Raw genomic sequence first — 19,497 nt, 5'->3', positions numbered from 1 at the left:
TTGAACTTGGAGTCCTGTTCCCAAGTTAGTAACATGTTTTATTATAATTATCGTTCATGCTTTAAGCAACAACGGACGTTCTTAAGCCTCCAAAAACACAAAACATGAGGATAATTGTGTTTTCTTGATTGAATTTTTATGCTTGATTATGACATTTGTTGATTTGGAAAGTAAGTCACATACGTTTTCTTTGCAGTCCAGAGAGTTCAGTGGCCTTCCTGACAAGGGCCCTGTTCCGTCTTGGCTGGTAAGTATTGTCAACTAGATCCTCAGCTGCCAGTAGAGATGTTAAAGTGAACAATAAATACACGTAACTGTGCAGCCTTCTAAATTAGGACAACTAATTCTAATACTATGATAAGTATGACTCATGGTAATAAAACACTAAGATGAAGATGCCAGCACATGTACTTTATTCTTCTCACTTGAGTGACCACCAACACAACCATGTCGGCGGGCACATGACTCCTCACTGACCTCACTCATGGAGTACTCTTGTTTACTTTCCAATACTCTTGCCACCCATACATACACATTTGTTAACATACTATGCAGTAAAATACAGAACAAATACCCTCTGGCACATCAGAGCCAACTCTGGAAACTGTCAAGGTGTATAGCAAACTCACTTGGCAACTGTCAAGCAAAGTCATTCTGGTAGCAGTTTCTTGTATCTGCACAGAAAATTCTGTAATGGTACAGCTGCAAATTCTGGTTAGTTTAAAGTCAATTCTGCTAATACTATGTAGCAAAATTTGCTTTCTGTGCTTAACATAAAAACTTCTTGTAAGTAGAACAAGCTCTGGTAACCAAATGTAACAGTTTAACAAATTCCGAATGAATTGGAATATCCAGATGCCAATAGCTGCTGCTCGTATCCACTTGCCCTCTCTTCTTTTGTCAGCAAGAAGTATAAATGTCCCAACCTTATCAGTGAAGGTCAGAGGTGCCATAAATGTAGGTCAGCCTGCCATAACCTATGTTGCCATTTATCACTCTGAAGTGCCTGGGCTTTACTTGCCTGAAATCAGTCTTGATAGATCTGTGTGTTACCATGTTCCTTTATCTTGCATACTTGTATATCTGTACCTCATTTAGTGTGTTGAGAAAATCTGTCTGGACCTGCTCTCTACAGTGCATGCTGCATGTTCAATACGGTTTCAGTACTAGCTTGTGCTGTCTGGTCTCCCTAGGACCAGTTTACTTCCACATTCACGCATGGTTGTGGATGATGTTAGTGTCCAAGCCTGTGTGCCTGTGATGTGCATGTCAGCGTCAGAGTGTGTTCTGTGTATGAGCAGTTGTCATCAGCTGTCAGTGTTCTTTCTGTGATACACTCAACAGATTTCATTTTGTGTTCACACACATCTGGATACTAAAGTAATTTCATTGGTTTGTGAAATATAAGCTTCCACGTTTCAAGACTGTTTCTCATGACTTATATTGTGGCAGTGTGAACAGTTTGAACAGTCTTGTGTTTGGACATTAGAAATTTGTGGTCTCTCGTAAGTGAGAAACCATTTTGGCAATGGATGTCTGGGAAGATGAGTCGGAACCCATCATTCCTCCCGTGGTAAGACATTCTTTGTAAGACAATATGTATCTTGAGATAGTAGAATCTCCTTGTTTGTATGTTGTTGTTCACACCCACAACGGACAGGGGCTTTGCTCTGAAGGTTCTGTTTGCTGCTGACTTCTCATGGTCAGTTATCATGGATTATCTCCCTTATGATGGAAAAAGAATGTGCCTCCATAACATTTGCTTTCTGGAGCATGGCTTATGTGTATAATGTGAAGTTTCTTTGCAGAACTTTCAACTCTGATACTCATGAAGCAACTGCTAAACCTGTGCCTTGTGTTTATTAGCATTTGTGATAGTTTTTTAGTTTAGTTTGGTGTGAGGTGCTTTTCTTTTGCCAAAGAAGTACACCTATCTTCACTTGTCTATGAATATATCTGTGATAACCAGAGTGTGAGTGCCAGTAGATGTATGTACTGATATTGTGCAGGTACCAGTTCACCAAATATCTATCAGTACAGACATATTCCAGTTCCACCAGCTTTGTGATCCGTGAAGGTCTGGGGTAGAATAGACCTTCAGCAACCCATGCTTGCCATAAAAGGCAGCTACGCTTGTAAGAGGCAACTAACGGAATTGGAGGTTCAAGGGCCCATTTCACAAAACTCTTGTAAGCCTACGATCTTGTAACTTTCCTCGTAGCACTCGTCCCCTCCTATACTGTAACTCACTCACTCACTCACTCACTCACTCACTCACTCACTCACTCACTCACTCAGCTTTGCACTGCAGATCACACATACTCCACCAGGAACTATGCATGATTTCTTGAAAACAGTACGGGACATGCAGTCAAGTGCTAGTTAAGTCATGTCTTGCCGAGTTTCATAAATCATGAAATGTATACTTTACAATACTTATGTCATATAATCGTATGTCATCAACGTAGTGATCATCCTCTGGACAAAGATGTCAGACAACAATGTTTTATTTCAGATCAACAAGAAGTACCTTGCCCCTCTGTTCATCGCCTACGATGCCAGACTGAAAGAGAAGGATGATGTCATCGCTCAGTATCAGGTAATGCTTCTGGACCATGTGTAATGTGGCGATGGGTAACACTGATCATGTTCAGTGCTCAGACTTTCTACCACTAGTTTAGATGGTGCAGGTCAGGTCTCCCTTCAGACCACTGTTATAAAGCCGATACATTATCAATGCTTTATGTGGAACAAAACAAGCATTTTCTGAGAGTTAATTCGTTAGACTTAAGAAAGTATCAACAGTATTTAAGTCACAATATGTTATCTGTACAAAGCCTGAAGTGGTGGATGTCGTAATACTATGTCTTCAGTTCAGAAGGTCAAGGTCACAAGATGAAAGAAGTCACAGAACAGATTGTGGATATGCATTCTAAAATGCGTTTCTGCATATATGTCTAATCTTGGTGTATCCTTTGGCATGGGCCCTACTTAATGTTTTAGACAACATATGTAAAATGTCATTGTCCACCTTTGAGTTTTTCTAAATCTTGGCCATATTATTTTTTGTTTTTGAGGAATGCCTAGTATTGATTATCTCTACAGCCATCAAACTTTGTTTCTTGACAATACCAACACTATTAAATGTTAGGGGTTAACAAAAACATGTAATGTAATTCTGAAAAGTTCTTTGCTCTGTTTCCTAACATTGTGAATACTGACAACAAAGGAAGGTGAAGGCAAACAAGAAAAATATCACTTTTCTTGTTGGAACAGTCTCACACTAAAGAACTTAAACATGTTGGTTGGATCCAAAAATATTGCTGTTGTATGTCCAAATGTGTAATAAAATATACTGCAGATATCAACATTTCTCAGCATATTTATGCTACCAATGTAGTCACTTCTTGAGTGTCATGTTATATAGGATGAGCTGCAGAGTCTGAAACGCCGTGCTGAGGACATTGTGAAGGAGAATCAGAAACTACACATGGGCAAATCTGGAGGAGGGGCTCTTGGCATGACAGAGTGGTAGGTGTACCATATTATGATAGAGAAACTATGTTGCGCTGATTGATCATCAAAGCTCAGCAATTCATCAACAATAGATTGTTATCATCATCACTAATAGAAAACTTATGTGCTTAACAACAGTGTAAAGGACAATTTTGTGTGAAGAACAACCCATAATTTGAATATTGCCAATATCTGTTATATTGATACTGATAAGAAGCATGTTTTGTAAAGTTTCATTTGATATTTCATTATTTGGAGAATGGAGAAAGATTACACTGTGTAGGAATCCAAATTTGCTGTAGCAATTTTTTTTTGAAATATATTATTGATGATACCGTATGTTATATTTTGGATTTCACTTTCTTAGTTAAGTGCAATTTCTAGTTCTTTTTTTAGTTGAATCAATTCTGGGATTTGAACCCATGCTCTGACAAGTGTTAATGATAATTAATTATAACTAGCACTTGCCAAAGGGATACATAAAACCCACAGTCTAGAGTACCAGTTGTCCCACTTTCATTTTTGTGGAAGTTGCTGTGGCTGAGCGGGTTAGGTGGCTGACTTTGTGTGCTGGCGATTAGGTGGCTGACTCATTGCACCTGCCTGAGGGTGCAGGTTCAAATCCTGGATGGGACTCAACTCAAAAAAGTACTTGAAGGTGTACTTTACTAAGAAAGTGTAATCCCAAATATAACGTGTTACATTTGACTACTTTCTAAATGACATTGTGTAATCATATTAATGAGATACTGTCATAAAAATTATTGATTATGCTTGCAAACAGTTAATTGTCTGAAAGGTAGTAGAGAGATTTTGTTACCTTACCAGTCCATGTTATTTTAAGTAGCATCTACCCAAATCAACAGTTGATAGCGAGACCCTGAGCATAGTGAGTGGCAGCATCCATTAGTCTATTGATTAGTCTGCACCTGTCTGTAATATTTCCTAGGAATAGTTGATTAGACATGGAAGGAAAAGTAATATTGGAGCTCGTTAATATTTAATCAGATTGCTCAGATTGGTTGATGTTGTAGCAACTGGAATTATAAATAATTAATTGCAAGGTTCTGTACTGAAGGAGAGGTAGCTTGATCCCAACCTCTCCTGATTGTCTAGACAGTCCCTGCTTTTGTGTTGTCCGTTTTTGCAAGAAAAAGGTAAGGTTTCTGTGGCAGTGTTACAAGTTGGGTTACATCATCTTTCATATTACTGTTTGGATTTATAGCAGTGTTGTGTGTTTTAGCGAAGGTGCTGGTTGTAATTGATCACAGTTCTGTCAGTATGGAGGACTAGCGTAAAAGGTTTGATGTAGATTAGTTGATGTGAACACAGGCACACTATTAGGGATGTTCTGTGAAGTATGTCAGTATGTAAAGTCTTACAAGTGAAGCTGTTGAAAGTCAGTTACAGTGGTGCGTATGTCTGTCATGACTGCGGCAACATGGCCGCTCCGTCTAGTGTCAAGGGCTTCATGCTTCATATGGATATTATCATCTCGATACCATCACTCAGATGTTCAACTGCATCTTCTTGGACTAAATTTACATCTTGTACCAAAATGTACTGTTGAGTATGAAATGTTGTCAATAATTTACATGTGTATGAAACACAAGTCATGAAAGCTGAATGACTGAAGATAAGAATTCATATTCGTTTCTCAATATGTCTTCTCCTCTGATCAAGCATTGAATAATTTATTTACAGTTGTCAAGCAGCGGTATAAGGATCCAAAACAAAATGTCATATCATATGTAATAAAGAAGTTGTTATCCTTAAAGAATTTTACTTATTACTCACTGTTACAGGCAGCAGCTGCAGGAGCAGGCTAAGCTTGTCACTCACTCACTCACTCACTCACTGTTACAGGCAGCAGCTGCAGGAGCAGGCTAAGCTTGTCACTCACTCACTCACTCACTGTTACAGGCAGCAGCTGCAGGAGCAGGCTAAGCTTGTCCTAGAGGAGAATCAGGTTCTTATGGAACAGATCGAAGTCAACCAGCACAAATCCAAGGAAATGTTCAACGCCCACTTGCAAGAAAGTAGGACATTGCTCTCAAAGTTGTGTAGAAACAGATTTAAATATATGCCTAAAACACACATGAGAAGCAGGTTTTGTTTAGAAACACTTTGTGACGAACATTGAAGCTTTCCTAAGCAGTTCAAATTCAAATGCGTCAACGGCTTTCTGGTGTTGAGAAATTGACTTTTTGTAATGAGTTAGCTAGTTTTTGACCACTCAGCGATATTCATGGTATATGGTGATGGTCTGTAGATAATCAAGTCTGGACCAGTCAATCCAAGTGATTAACAGTATGAGCATCGATCTACGTAATTGAGATACAATGATCCATACTGTTGTAATGAGAACACTTTGAAGGTTTGTTACCTGCAGATAAACTGATATTGTATCAAAATGCTTTTGAAGTTTACTTTCATGTGTGAAATATGTGATATGTATTGCAAAGGGTTTTGTAGGGTGGGTGACATTTGGTTTAGGGTAGTGAGACATGAAAAACTGTTGTATTATTGAATTTCAATCCTAAGACCAATTACACCATGCTTGACCCCCATCCCATGATAAATGATCTGTCCCTTGTGTGGATGGAGCCAGTGGTTAACAATTTATTTGATTTTGTGAAATTAGTGTCAAGGCTGACAAAGAAACTGAGTGGATCCGAGTCAGAAAAGTTGGAGTTGGAGCGAGACTTGGAGGCCACTAGACTGAAGTTCTCCGAGCTGCGACACAAACATGATGCTCTTCTCCTCACCACTGGCGGCCAGGTGACTGTGCAGGACCACATCAACACTATCGCCGACATCAAGAGGTCAGTATGTCAGACACTCAACAGGGTTAACAACTTTCCAAAGGAGCAACAGATTTTCTGTTCTTGGTCCCGGTCCACAAAATGTTAGTAGCACTACAGCATTCATAAGCCTGTGATGATGTTACGAATGCTTTGTGGATCGTGATCCACTTTCATGTGGAATACTGACTCATTTCTTTATCAGTACAACTGTTGGTGAAAGTCTCAAATTGTCTCTGCCGGATTTGGTAGGACAGGTTCATGTCTAAGAATGTATCAGAACATGATGTAACATAAGAGATGGCATTTTCAATTGTTTGTTGTCAGTAAAGTATTACCTTTAAAGTATTGTGTGTTGGTAGTTACTTTAACGCCCTTAACCTCTGCATATTTGACATAACACAGGTCATTGACGGAGGAAAAAGAACAGCATTTACAAGAGACTGAGACTTTCCGCATTAGGATAAAGGTAAATACTTTATAGAAGAGAGGACATTAATTATTTACGACTCTCCTGTGTGCATCTTTGAAGATCTCATTTCAGCAAGAATGGGTATATTGCCAACATGACAGGTATCCTAAAAGGGGTAAAATTGGCATTTTTTTCACACTTTGATGTGCCTTAGAACTTGTAGACCATTGTACCTTGAGTGATGCAAAGACATAGTGAAGTACCTGTTCATGTGTCTTATTTTTTTAAGCAAGTGACTTTAGTTAATAATACATTTGTTACCCTTGATCACTGGATTAGCTGGTCCAGACTTAATCCTTTATAGACCAGAGCCATACAGATTGAATATTGCTGAGCTTGGCGTTAAACAACCAACCTGTGTTAGTCCCGCAATAAATGGGTACCCAGTAGTGATTGTAATGTGACTGTCAACATTCTAACACATCACAGACAACCTACATGGTACAAGGAGCTGGCAGTGAAAATCAAGAAAATTTTAGATTGTATTTGAGTTAGGAATATTGTCCACATTTTTTGGACTAATTGAGTAATACAGAGATTGTATGATTGAATTTTATTATTCACTGTTATATATAACATTTTAGAGGTTATGGATTGTCTGAAATATTGTATGCTGGTGTGATGTTGCTAGGCCTTGGAGGAGGAGAGGAGAAATCTGGCTGTGAAGAACACAGATTTCTTGGCTGAGAACAAGAGGCTCCACGCAGAGATCAAGTCCCTTCACAAGGCTGTCAAGTAAGTATAATCATTGGTTGTATTACCACTGTGCTGCGTGTGTTCCTGGCCTGACAGAAGCACATGGGGTTGTGTACTATATGTATTCCAGATGGGCGCAACAGAAGTTGATGTGTTGTTTAGGGTTGTGAGTACACTGTATGTGTTCCATACAGAATAGAAAGTGATGGTGTGGTTACGGTTGTGTAGTGTTGTTAGTGTACTGTATGTGTTCCAGACAGGTAGAACAGAAACTGATGTTGTGGTTAAGGTTGTGTAGGGTTGTTAGTGTACTGTATGTGTTCCAGACAGGTAGAACAGAAACTGATGTTGTGGTTAAGGTTGTATAGGGTTGTGAGTGTACTGTATGTGTTCCAGACAGGTAGAACAGAAACTGATGTTGTGGTTAAGGTTGTGTAGGGTTGTGAGTGTACTGTATGTGTTCCAGACAGGTAGAACAGAAACTGATGTTGTGGTTAAGGTTGTGTAGTGTTGTGAGTGTACAGTATGTGTTCCAGACAGGTAGAACAGAAACTGATGTTGTGGCTAAGGTTGTGTAGTGTTGTGAGTGTACTGTATGTGTTCCAGACAGGTAGAACAGAAACTGATGGTGTGGTTAAGGTTGTATAGGGTTGTTAGTGTACTGTATGTGTTCCAGGCGGGCACAGCAGAAGCTGATGGTGTTCCAGTCTGCTATAGAACAGTCGGAGGACAAGGAGCAGTCCACCCAGGAATACCTCGCAACTGTCATCAAGCTGGTCAGTGTTGGTTTACATCTTCCTCAAACTAAAGACTTCAACAGGTGCTGTGACACACGCATGCAAAGTATAAAAGTCCTGACTGCTCTGTAGAACTGTTAGCAGAAGTTTTACTAGATATTATACTTACAATTATATCTCTATGGTAAGAAATGCTCTTATCAACCACTGGCTCTGACTTGATCATTGATGTCTACCTACACAACAAACAAGATGTACAGAAGTGTGTAGCATTCATGAAGTGTATGTATAAGGATCACAAATTCATGGATATTTTTGCTTTGCAGGCGGAAAAAACTGCTGCAGAACGGGATACCTATGCTAAAGTAGTAAGTATTTTTATCAGTAATATCATAGTCCTACGTCACAGCCAGGTTGTAACAATATGTAATCCAGCTAGACCCTGCATTTATGACCTGCCCTAGAGTATTTTGATCTTATGGAGCATCTAATTTGAAATAACTGGATATTTCATCTATGTCAGTAGGAATGTTTAAAATGTCCTTCACATGGCAAACAAAAATTTGACCTCAAAAGTTGAGAGTGTGAACATTCCAACAAGTCGCTACCAAAACCAGTGTCAAAGTTGTCAAACTTGTTGAGAAATAGTATCTCTTTTCTCACCAACATTTCCAACAAACTTTCGGTGTTGTCAAACTCAGGTTTGATATGTGGAGTGTTGTCAAACTTGTGTTCTGAAACAACCAGTTGCACAAAAGAGAGAAGAGGCTGTAATATCTCTTTATCTTTTATGATTGTAACATTCATTGTGTGCAGATTGTTCTGATCTTGTTGATATTACATCCTGTCAACTAACAATTTTTGATTCATAACTGTATACTGTGCTCTTGATTGCCCCACTTAGTGAATAATAATGACACCCAGTTAGTGACATGATGTTGGAGAGAGGACGTTTTTCTCCCCAGGCTAAGGAGCAACAGAGTGAGAGCAAGAGGGCCATGAACAAGGTGTTGGCCAGAACTGTGACAGTCGGCAAGCTGGAGGAGAAGCTTAAGGTACCAGTCAGGAATATGTCTTCATTTTGTCTCTGTCTGGTGGCTTCACAGATGTGTGAACACTCTCACTCTAATCGTACTTAACTTACTTTCCATGATTTACTTCTTTCCTATGTGTTCCTATATGGGACCTCAGGTCAGGTCAGGGCAGGGCAGGTCATTGTTTTAATCATCCAATCAAAATAAAGGCTTCTACTGTCCATTGTGATCATGTTGTATTAGTCAAGAAGACTGACATTTGATTTCCTTGAAAACTGACTGTGTCTGCATTGAATTCAGGGTTCATCTGATATGAGGTGCTAAAACAAATCACTTTAATTCATGGAAGAGTGTGATGTTGATAACGTTTTTGAGTGTCATTTTAAAAGTTGGGAAGTACAATATAGAGCAGTAAAGAAGTTGTTATTCATGAAGTAAGACTGTAATGATGTTCATAAGTTCAGCTGGATTGAAGCCCATTTTGCAAATTTGTTTCGGAGCTCACATCAGTTTTGAATGCTCTCAGTGGTTCTGTTGTCCAGTTGTCTGTTGCAGTGGGTATCCCTCAATATATTTCCTGTCCATTTGAGATAGTATAAGTTGCTGTGACCGCATGAGAAATAAATGATTGATAAATTATATTTCACTCTATATTTTTCAGCTGTACAAGATGAAAGCAGCTGCTAAGCTCAGTACAGCTGCAGACAGGTGGGTTCTAGTATATATTGGGCAGGTTGGGGAGTCACTAGCCTGAATCACAGTCCCTTAACCAGATATTTTTCCATACTGCCGAGCCCTCTCTGCAGTGCAAAAGCCCTAAATATAGCAAGTTGAGATTTCTCCAGGGTCTCTGCTCTCCCTGGGGCTCCTTTTTATTTTTTTACTGTCATAATTATATCTATTCAGAGACTAAGCATTACTCTAGCGAGTCACCAGGCACACAAACTGCTGCACTCTGCTAGCATGAAACTTACCTCTGTGGCCATTTGACTGTCAAAGATCTAAAGTGCTGCAATGTGTTATGCAGGGTTGCTTTCCTTGGGCTCTCCTGCAAAGTATCATCAGTGATGTGAATCCCAGTCCTTTCACATGTGTTCTATATTGCAGGTTGAAGGAGCAAGATGAATCTTTCAACAGCCAGAAACAAGAGTATGAACGGGAGATCAAGCATCTGCGTCTTGTCCTACAGGACAAGGATGGGGTGCTGAGCAACCTGGTACAAGACAAGAGGTGGGTTAAATAGGGTTTGTGACTTTAGATTTTAGATGGAGGAGGGTGTTGAACTACTGATTTGTGACAAGAGGTGGGCAGGGGAGATTGCTGCCAAAACAAGTTTAATAATGGAGCAAGAAACTTTTGTCAGGAAACTGTCAGAATTAGAGTTCTAGCTTCCATCATGAATTGATGAATCTCTGCTCCTGTTACAGAGAAGTGGAGAGGGACCTTGAGCATGTGTGGCAGGCTGCCAACTCAGAAAACCTACGCATGAAGGACACTATGAGGAAAAGTTTCCGCAAGCTCCGAGAACATTCTGGTCTGCGAGATGTTGTAGAAGATGTTGATAAACAGGAACTGTTAAACTTGTCCAGTGATGAGGAACATTGAGTGCCTTACCCAGTACCTTGCCAGTCTGCCTAAAACTTCAGGGAGGCCAGTTTCTATGAACTCACAAAGAAGCAGACGTGTGATTCTTTCACCCATGACTCTTTGTTCATGAAGCCCTTGCAATTAAAACAACAATCTTCATCACAGAAATTATTGAAAGAAAGATGATCAGATTTGTTAAGGATAATGTTTAAATATTCACATACATTGTTCATACATTCTTGTGTATTATTTTAGGGGAACAGTTGCTTTATGTCATTTTATGTATTTTTTTAAATGGCATTTTAGGATGAGTTATGTTTGTTCTTTGTTTGAAACAAGACTCATGTTTCGGATTAAAGCAAGACTCTTGTTTCAGATTAAGTTTCACGATTTAACAAATATTTTAATAGGTTTTTATGAATATGTCACATATTGAGATTCTTTTGTTATTCATAGTTGACAGTGTATGCTGAATTCTGTCACCCTGAAGATCCAGTTAGAATTTTGAAGACCCTGTTGACTTTGATCTTCACAAATGTATGCTTGTTGTAAGAGGTGACCAACAGGATGACCAGACTCACTGACTTGGTTTATGCATGTAATATATCCCAGTTGCACAGATTATTGATCAGTCATTGGATTGTCTGGTCCAGAGTCAATATGTACAGGTGGATCATTGCCCAGAGTGGCAGTATGCAACAAAACAAACATAAGAATGTCAGAGTAACTATTTCACAAGCAGTCAGGAGAATTACTAAAGGTTTCCTGAATGACTCAACAGCAGCACTGCTAAGCAGGATGTTTGATTATATTGTTGGCAGAGTTAATGTGTGATCTGAAGGTCAAGGAGCTTTTCAAGCCTTCAGACTGGAGAAAATTGTTATTTGGGAATCGGTACTTTCAAATGTTTTATTTGTGCAGCATATTTCTGTTTACATGCTGAAGAAACTGTCATCATCTTATCTCAGCTTATTGTTATCAGAATTAGGCTGTGCATAGAAGGTGTCGACAAGAATTATGTCAGTATTTCATTTATTAAAATACCTGTGAAGATCTTGGTTAGAACTGATCTTCAGTAGCCCATGCTTGCTGTTAAAGGTGAGTAACGGGATTGGATTCCCTTGGTTGACACAAATCCAAATTGTGTAGGTCGATGCCTATGATATTGATCACTGGATTACTTGGCCCAGACTGGATTATTTACAGACTACACCAGTAGCTGGGATATTGTGGAGTGTGGCATAAGTCTATACTCACTCATTTACTCAGGTCTAGTAGAAGTAGGATGCCTGTGGCATTAGGAAAGCCGACTACCATGAGGAATCCCAAATTCTACAGTCATAAACAAGGAACAGTTGCAGGAATTGGATATTATCATCACTATCATATCCCAGTATCAGAGTATTAGTGTGTAAAACAGACCAGGGACATTAGTGTGTAAAACAGACCAGGGACATTAGTGTGTAAAACAGACCAGGGACATTAGTGTGTAAAACAGACCAGGGACATTAGTGTGTAAAACAGACCAGGGACATTAGTGTGTAAAACAGACCAGGGACACATAACAAAGAGATCACAACTCTACAATGGTCGTGAGGCTATAGCAAAGTATAAGAGTTGCGGTCGATATTGTTCTACAATGGCTGTGTTAAATGGGATCTTAGCATCCACTTACTGTATATCTAAGGCCCTACATCTCTTAGAGGAAAGGAAATGCAGTGTAACAGTAGACTATATTTATAACTAACACTGTTATAACAAACTGATCACATGGTCCTGACAGTGATCACACGATGCCATTAAGAAAGTGGTCAGATGTAACACGTTATGTTTGGATTTACACTTTCTTAGTAAAGTAAGATTGTAGTACTTTTGTCAGGTTGAGTCCTATTCGGGATTAACTAGTCCTGATTGCTTGCTGTATGTCTTTGTCAAAAAGCATGTTGTAAACTTTTCAAATGGTGATCCCCTTGAGTTAGTTGTTACCATGGCTACTGTAGCTAGTTTGTATATGTTTATTGCAAGGGCAGTAGTTCTATATTGAGATATTAAAGTCTTGTGAAGACTACATTGCAATATATGCTTGTGATATTACATATTTATGCTTATACTGAACTATAATTGCTGAACATATCCTAGGTGTAAATTCCGTCCAATTGTCCATATCATGTTGCCTTATTGATGCTATGTTAGTAAAATTGTATTGTTTTTTTTTTTATGATTATATCTAACTCCGTCCAGGTGTTTATTTAGAAGTAGAGTAGACCAATGACATATTAATTTGATGGAAAAATATTAGCTAATCTGGTTCACTCTGCATCCACTTCACTATATATACCGTTCAAAAAATGTAGGAATATTGGATTTACAACATTGATAAAACACAAATGATGATGCAAAGCAGGAAAGAGATGATGAAGAGAAATTAAGTGAAAATGTGACAACATATTCCATTTCTTTGGAAATGTTTCATCTGTTTACATACTGGACAAAATAAGTTAGGGATACTGGTATTTTCATGACTGATATTTAATCAGGATGTCAATTAATAAATGCATAATTATTCATAATTTCAAAATTTACAAATATCCCAAACTATATTTGGCCAGTATGTATGGAATGTCCCCTACCTTTTTAGAATGGTATATGACAGCTTCTCCACTTACTGACAACCAGCTTGTGTTGTCCTGCTTCACCTGTACTTAACTAAGTCTGTCAACAATGATGTCTACTCTAGAGCATGTGCTGTTCCTCCTACTGTTGTGCCCAGCATAATACTTATCAAAATAACAAACAATAGATTGCTGGGTACAGTGTAGTCATTACTGTATTGACATTGTTGGAATTCAACAAAAATCGTCAACAGATGATTGCTCATACAGTGTTGGAAATTCCTACATAAAACAGTATGAGGACAAGTTACCAGTTACATTGTGACTCTTTGCACAAAGATCTGTGTTAGAACTGATCTTCAGCAAACCATGTTTTTGTAAGAGGCGGTTAATGGGATCTGGTGGTCAGGCTCGCTGACTTGGTTGATACGTTATTTTATCCCAGTTGCATAGATCGATGGTCCTGCTGTTGATTACTGGATTGCCTGGTACAGACTTGATTATTTACAGCCATACAGCTGGAATATTGCCGAGTGTGGCATAAAACTAAACTCTCTCACTACAACACTAAATGTACGGCTGAGCTGTGTGAAGATGATAGGTTTCCAGTAAACCTATGCAGTTTTAGTTTCTGAACATGTGCAGCTGTGTTTCATATGCGTATTGGTCAAGTCATTTGAAGCACATCTCAGGACACCAACTTATTCAGTGCTTCTTGTGATAAGTGTGCCCATTTGGCTTTAGCCATGTTTGCTGTATAGGGAAGTGTTATATGTAAGAAGTTGGGGTGACTTTTCCCAAACTTTCTATTGAACATTTGGCTGGAATGATTCTGATGTACTTGTTGTTATTTGATTTTAAAATCAAACATAAAATAAAGATTAGCAGCAGCTGAATATACATATCACCATTGTTTCTATTTCTGGTGTCCTGCTGAGATATTGCTGGAATATTGCTGAAAGCAGCGTGAAAACACACTCACTCCTCAGTTCATGATTTTTTTTGTTTAGTAATAGGAAGGTTCAGCATCAAGTGTCCTGCTCACAAGGGGCAGTGGGGTAGCCTAGTGGTTAAAGTGTTTGCTCTTCATGATGAAGACCCTGGTTCAATTCCCCACATGAGTACCTTGTGTTAAGCCCATTTCACTGTAAAACTAAATTCACTCTCACTCACTAACATTGTTGACCCCCATTCATGATACAGCTTGAATATTTCTAAAAGCAATTTGAAACTTCTTACTCACTGTTTGACTCAGGGACAGCAGCAAGAATCGTTTTCTAGTGCATGCTTCAAACATGTTTCAAAAGATTTATGATAAAATATGATATCATCAAATCTCATCTCCCTTTAATTATGTTGAAGGACATAATTCAACAGAACAATTTACTTTGGCTTGTTCACCTAGTTAATTCTCACCTTCGATCAATTGCTGTTGATATCCTTTTACTGCCAAACTTCCCTCCTTGGGTGCTGATGTAGATATACTGATGATCTCAACCTGTGGTTCATTTCTGTCATGTTCATTTGGGAAACAATTGGTAACAAAACAATGTTTATTATTGCTTGTTTTGCATGTAGGTTATTTGCTTTGTTGTTTAATGAATTAAATTAATCGGGAATATTTGAATTGTGGTCATTCAGGCACATCTTTCTGAAAATTAGATTTCTTTTGAAGAATGGTATCAAACAAAAAATATCTACAATCACCAGTTCTTCCTAAAGTAGTATTTCTCATGACAAATGACCATGTATATGAAATAGTGTGTTATCTAAATTCTGTGTACTGTGATATTCAAGTTGAAACTTTTTAGTATTATATGTTTGTTATTTTTGAAAAATCAATTTCAAATAAAGATTCTATGAAAATATGGTTGTCTTAATCATTTGTGTTCCATGACTGGAAAAAAAAAATTCTTGCCAAAGGATTTATGTCATCATAGTGTATTAATACATTAAATAAACACCTTAATTTGGTTGAAAACTAAAGTATTTTCTTAGTCTGTGCAATCCTCTGGTTCACTGACAAATTCATCCTTGATATCTCCAGGGTATACGTTCCACAATGTAATCTCCACTGTACTCCGGATGCCTCTACGGCTTAGCCTGATAATTTTATTATTACTGGTTCAAAAAGTAATACAGTTCAGAAATTGTCCATAAGATGTTGCTCTCATCTGTTTGTCTGAAAATGAAATTATGATGTCCTAAATTCATTCAAAATCCTTTTCCTATCGCTGCATCCATTTCAGACACCACTGGAGTAATGGAGCTTCTATATGTTTGTACCTATTAATTGCCACTTACTGAACATTTATTTAATAAATTTCAGGTCCCATTTTTTAAATCACTATCAAAGCTTTTTATGACCCGCAATGTATGGTAAATTTCCAAATTGGCAATGTTTCAATTTATGACCATGCTTAGATGAAACTCATAATTTCAAAATGCATACTTATCTCCAAACTACATCCCTGGAGCTGTGCTGGGAAGCTGCAACCAGGCATATTTATTTCTTCTGACAATATTTCCATGATTTGTTCAATCATTAGACCAGTGTGTATGCTCAAAAAACTTACACATAAATGCTGACAAATTCTAGTCTGTCTTTGTTTTTCAAACAGTTGACACTGACAAGGCAGCATTACCCCAAAAATGTACGGAATAAAACCAGGGTATGAAAATTTGAGCCAGACCACAGGGTAACTTTCCTGCTCACAAAATATCTTCATATACAGTGCATTCTGTCTAATTCAGACCAGCTTTGGACCAACTAACATGTCAGAATTAAACAGCAGTCGGAGTTGACAAAAAAATACCTGTATCAAAGACTCAAATTATTCAGACATTTAGACCTGCTCTGTTATCACAAAGTGCATGAATTATAGTTTACAAATAGTGTTAATCGCATGAAAGGTAAATAAGCATTAATGCAAGACAAAACACAAACCAGTCAACAGGTTGTTTATTCAAGGTTTGTTGTCCTTCCAGCTCAGTCCAGGCAATAAAGCAATGCTTTTCAGCTGTAACTACCTTTTCAAGCTGACACTTTGGTCCAAAATCTGAAATTATGACAGTCTGAGATGCAGAGGTTTTTCATTATGATAACAAAGGAGGATTACGTCAGAATTGTAAGTTCAGTCAAGTTTATACAGCAATCCAAGAAAGACAGAGTGCACTGAACATGCTTGTCTGAATACTGACCAGACATTTGGGCCAGTGAATTTGAGAATCTGGCAGTCCATGTTAAAAATAACCAGTCCGGGTGAATGGACAGCAGGTATTTCAAATGCTAACACAACACAGAAATCTGGTGTTAATCAAAATTTTTATTTCAGAGCTTTGCATAAAACTATACAACAATATGACAGCATAGAGAAAGCCTATGAAACACAGAGCATGTGTATAAAAGACATGGGGACATCACACACACACATACACACACACACAGTGGAGAAACAAATTCGTGCACAGATTATCCATTTAGCCCTCACGATACGGCCAAAATCAATATAACCGCTCATGTGGCATTAATGTTTAGGTAACAAAGCAAGTGATGAAAGAATAAGGTGTTTCTCCATGCTGCCAGACTACGATCTCTGCACATCGGTTGTCATCCTCAGGACAACAGTGACAGTCTTATGCTTTATGTATTAAAATATGAGAAAATCAACAAATGCAGCGGAAGTGTCAGATCACATGAAACACTCACCACTGTTTATGGACAGAAACCAAATAAATTACTGTGAAGGAAATGATCCTTGAGCACAAATTGTCTGAAATTTCTGTGAACACGACTAAAGAAGATTGATGAACAGTTTAAATGAATGCTGTTTTACCTCTCCGAAAACATTTCAAAATGACTCAAGAGATTACAAACTGATTAAAATAGTTGACTCTACTTGTGTGTTTCATGATATGCCAGTCACAAGTTTTTATAAGAAAAACAGTGTTGTGATAATGAAGATGATGACAGGAACCCTCAGAGGTGTTTAACAAGTATGGAGCTGTTTAACAGGTGTTCAACAGCGACTAGAACCATCAAATATTGTACATCTCAAGATGGCAAGGTGAAATTCCTGGGCAATTTACAATGAATCCATTGCATCAATTTCCACAAATAGCTGCACATAATGAATGAATGCAAAACATCACTATTCACATAGATTTTAAAAACAGAAGGCTGACTGTACATAATTACATGACTTAAATAATAAAACTATAAAACATGATTGTGGTGTGTGAACAGTTGCATACCAAACTTAAACAATGCTTTCTGTAGGGATGACCATATAAAATGTACACTATAACATTCTAAAATGTAGACCTCATCGCCGCCTTCTATTCCTGCCTGCACTGGCACTTCTACTCCTTCCCCTGACTGGGCGAGATCGGCTGCGACTGTCACTTCGCCGCGGGGGTGGTTGGCGTTCTCGCTGCCTCATACGTTCCCGGTCTCTATTTCTCTCTCGATCCCTGTTCATATCTCGATCTCTTCCACCAACTTCCATAGGTTCCTAAAAGAAAACATGGAATATTTTGTGAAAACATGTGGGAGAAACAAGCAACTGCAGCATATTTTTCAAGGAATTTCACATTCCCTCCTCTCATATGAGAAACTGCAGCAAAAGCTTAGTGTCACCTGGACCGTAAACCTTCATTTCACATGGTTGTTAGAGCTAATTCTTTGGAGTAAATCAGTTTAGTTTTAGGCTGCTCTCAGCAATATTTTAACGACATGGTGGTGGTCTGTAAATGATCGAATATGGACCAGACAATCCAGTGATCAACGGCATGAGCTTTGATCTTTGCAACTGGGATGCCATATGTCAACCAAGTCAGCAAGCCTGACCACCTGTTAGTCACCTCTTTCGACAAGCATGGGTTATTGAAGATAAATTCTAACCTTTATCTTCACTAGTACTGATTCTTAGGAATTCCTTGACCATTATGATTATGTAACTTTATAGGCAAGTGAGTGGGCATGTGATAATATTTTTATGTCACTTTTAGCAATTTTGCAGCATTAACAAGGCAAGGGACACCAGAAATTCACTCCATTACCATACCCTAAGTGGAACCGAACCTGGGTCTTCGGCAAAACGAGTGAATGCTTTAATTTTATAAGATATGTTTAATTTGTAATAAAATTTATAATATAAAAACAACTGTGAAGGATTGGATCTCTTGGTCATGGATTTTATGTAAATACCATTTTGTGAAATTGAATGAATGAGAGAATGAATGAATGAATGAATGCTTTGTATCACTGGGTGTGATTTGAGAGAGTGGAATGACGAAAGGGTAATGTCTCTTGTTCCAGAAGTACATGTGGTGTTGTGATAGCAAGGATGGAATGTTTGTGGTATGTTTTGTCATAGTGCATTTAGAATGTGTCTTTCTGTGGAGATGATCAAAAGCTGTATAACAACTGCTAAAGAGTAACACTTTTTACTTGCACTGTAAGTTCTCTTTCAAACAAATCAAAAGAAAAGTGACAGTGTTCTCTAATATTGCTGGAGAGAATACACCCTTGGGCTGTACACAGATCATTTAACATACTTTGCATTTTTAACTAGACTGCAAAACAGTAAACAGTGTTTTCTGGCCCATGTCTCACTTATGTTTGAGAAAAGCAAGCAGTGTAGATGTTTAAATATTGGTGAAAAAACAACCATGAGCATATTTCGATACTGACATTCGACTACAAATGATACACTGAGTAAAAGGCTACCTTTCGTTTAACGTCTGCCTCTCGGCCTGCTCTGTGTCCCTGTTCTTCTTCCTCCTTGCGGCGTTTGAGTCGGTCATCCAGTCGCTGCTTCTTCTCACGCTGACGTAGTTCAATCTGACGAACAAACATGTTATAACTTCTTACTGTGTAACAAAATATTATCACTGCAATATATAACTTCAAAGTTATATCAAATAAACATACGACAATGCACCTTTGAACCCTAACATACACGAGAAGTTATGCACCTCAGCTGGCACTCCTACGGAGTCTGCACTGAACAAAGCATAGAATTACTCTGGAACATA

General features: G+C 38.3%; 1 protein-coding gene and 1 pseudogene across 2 annotated transcripts in view; one reads left to right on the top strand and one right to left on the bottom strand.

Annotated features, from left to right (window-relative positions):
- Positions 1–15,318, top strand: part of LOC137258480 (centrosomal protein of 89 kDa-like) — a 33,874-nt pseudogene extending 18,556 nt beyond the window's left edge.
- A 1,448-nt stretch (positions 15,319–16,766) lies between these two features.
- LOC137258897 (apoptotic chromatin condensation inducer in the nucleus-like) overlaps positions 16,767–19,497 on the bottom strand; it is a 55,680-nt gene continuing 52,949 nt past the window's right edge. For both annotated transcript variants that reach the window (XM_067796593.1, XM_067796594.1), the window contains exons 18-19: positions 19,190–19,303; positions 16,767–17,972 (exon numbers count right to left, since the gene is read on the bottom strand). In XM_067796593.1, coding sequence (XP_067652694.1) covers positions 17,784–17,972; positions 19,190–19,303 — 303 coding nt within the window. In that variant the 3' untranslated portion in view covers positions 16,767–17,783. The remainder of the gene's footprint in view (positions 17,973–19,189; positions 19,304–19,497) is intronic.

This window comes from Haliotis asinina, chromosome 12, assembly GCF_037392515.1.
Source record: "Haliotis asinina isolate JCU_RB_2024 chromosome 12, JCU_Hal_asi_v2, whole genome shotgun sequence".
Classification (NCBI taxonomy): Eukaryota; Metazoa; Mollusca; class Gastropoda; order Lepetellida; family Haliotidae; genus Haliotis; species Haliotis asinina.
This window is presented reverse-complemented; position numbering and strand designations above follow the sequence as displayed.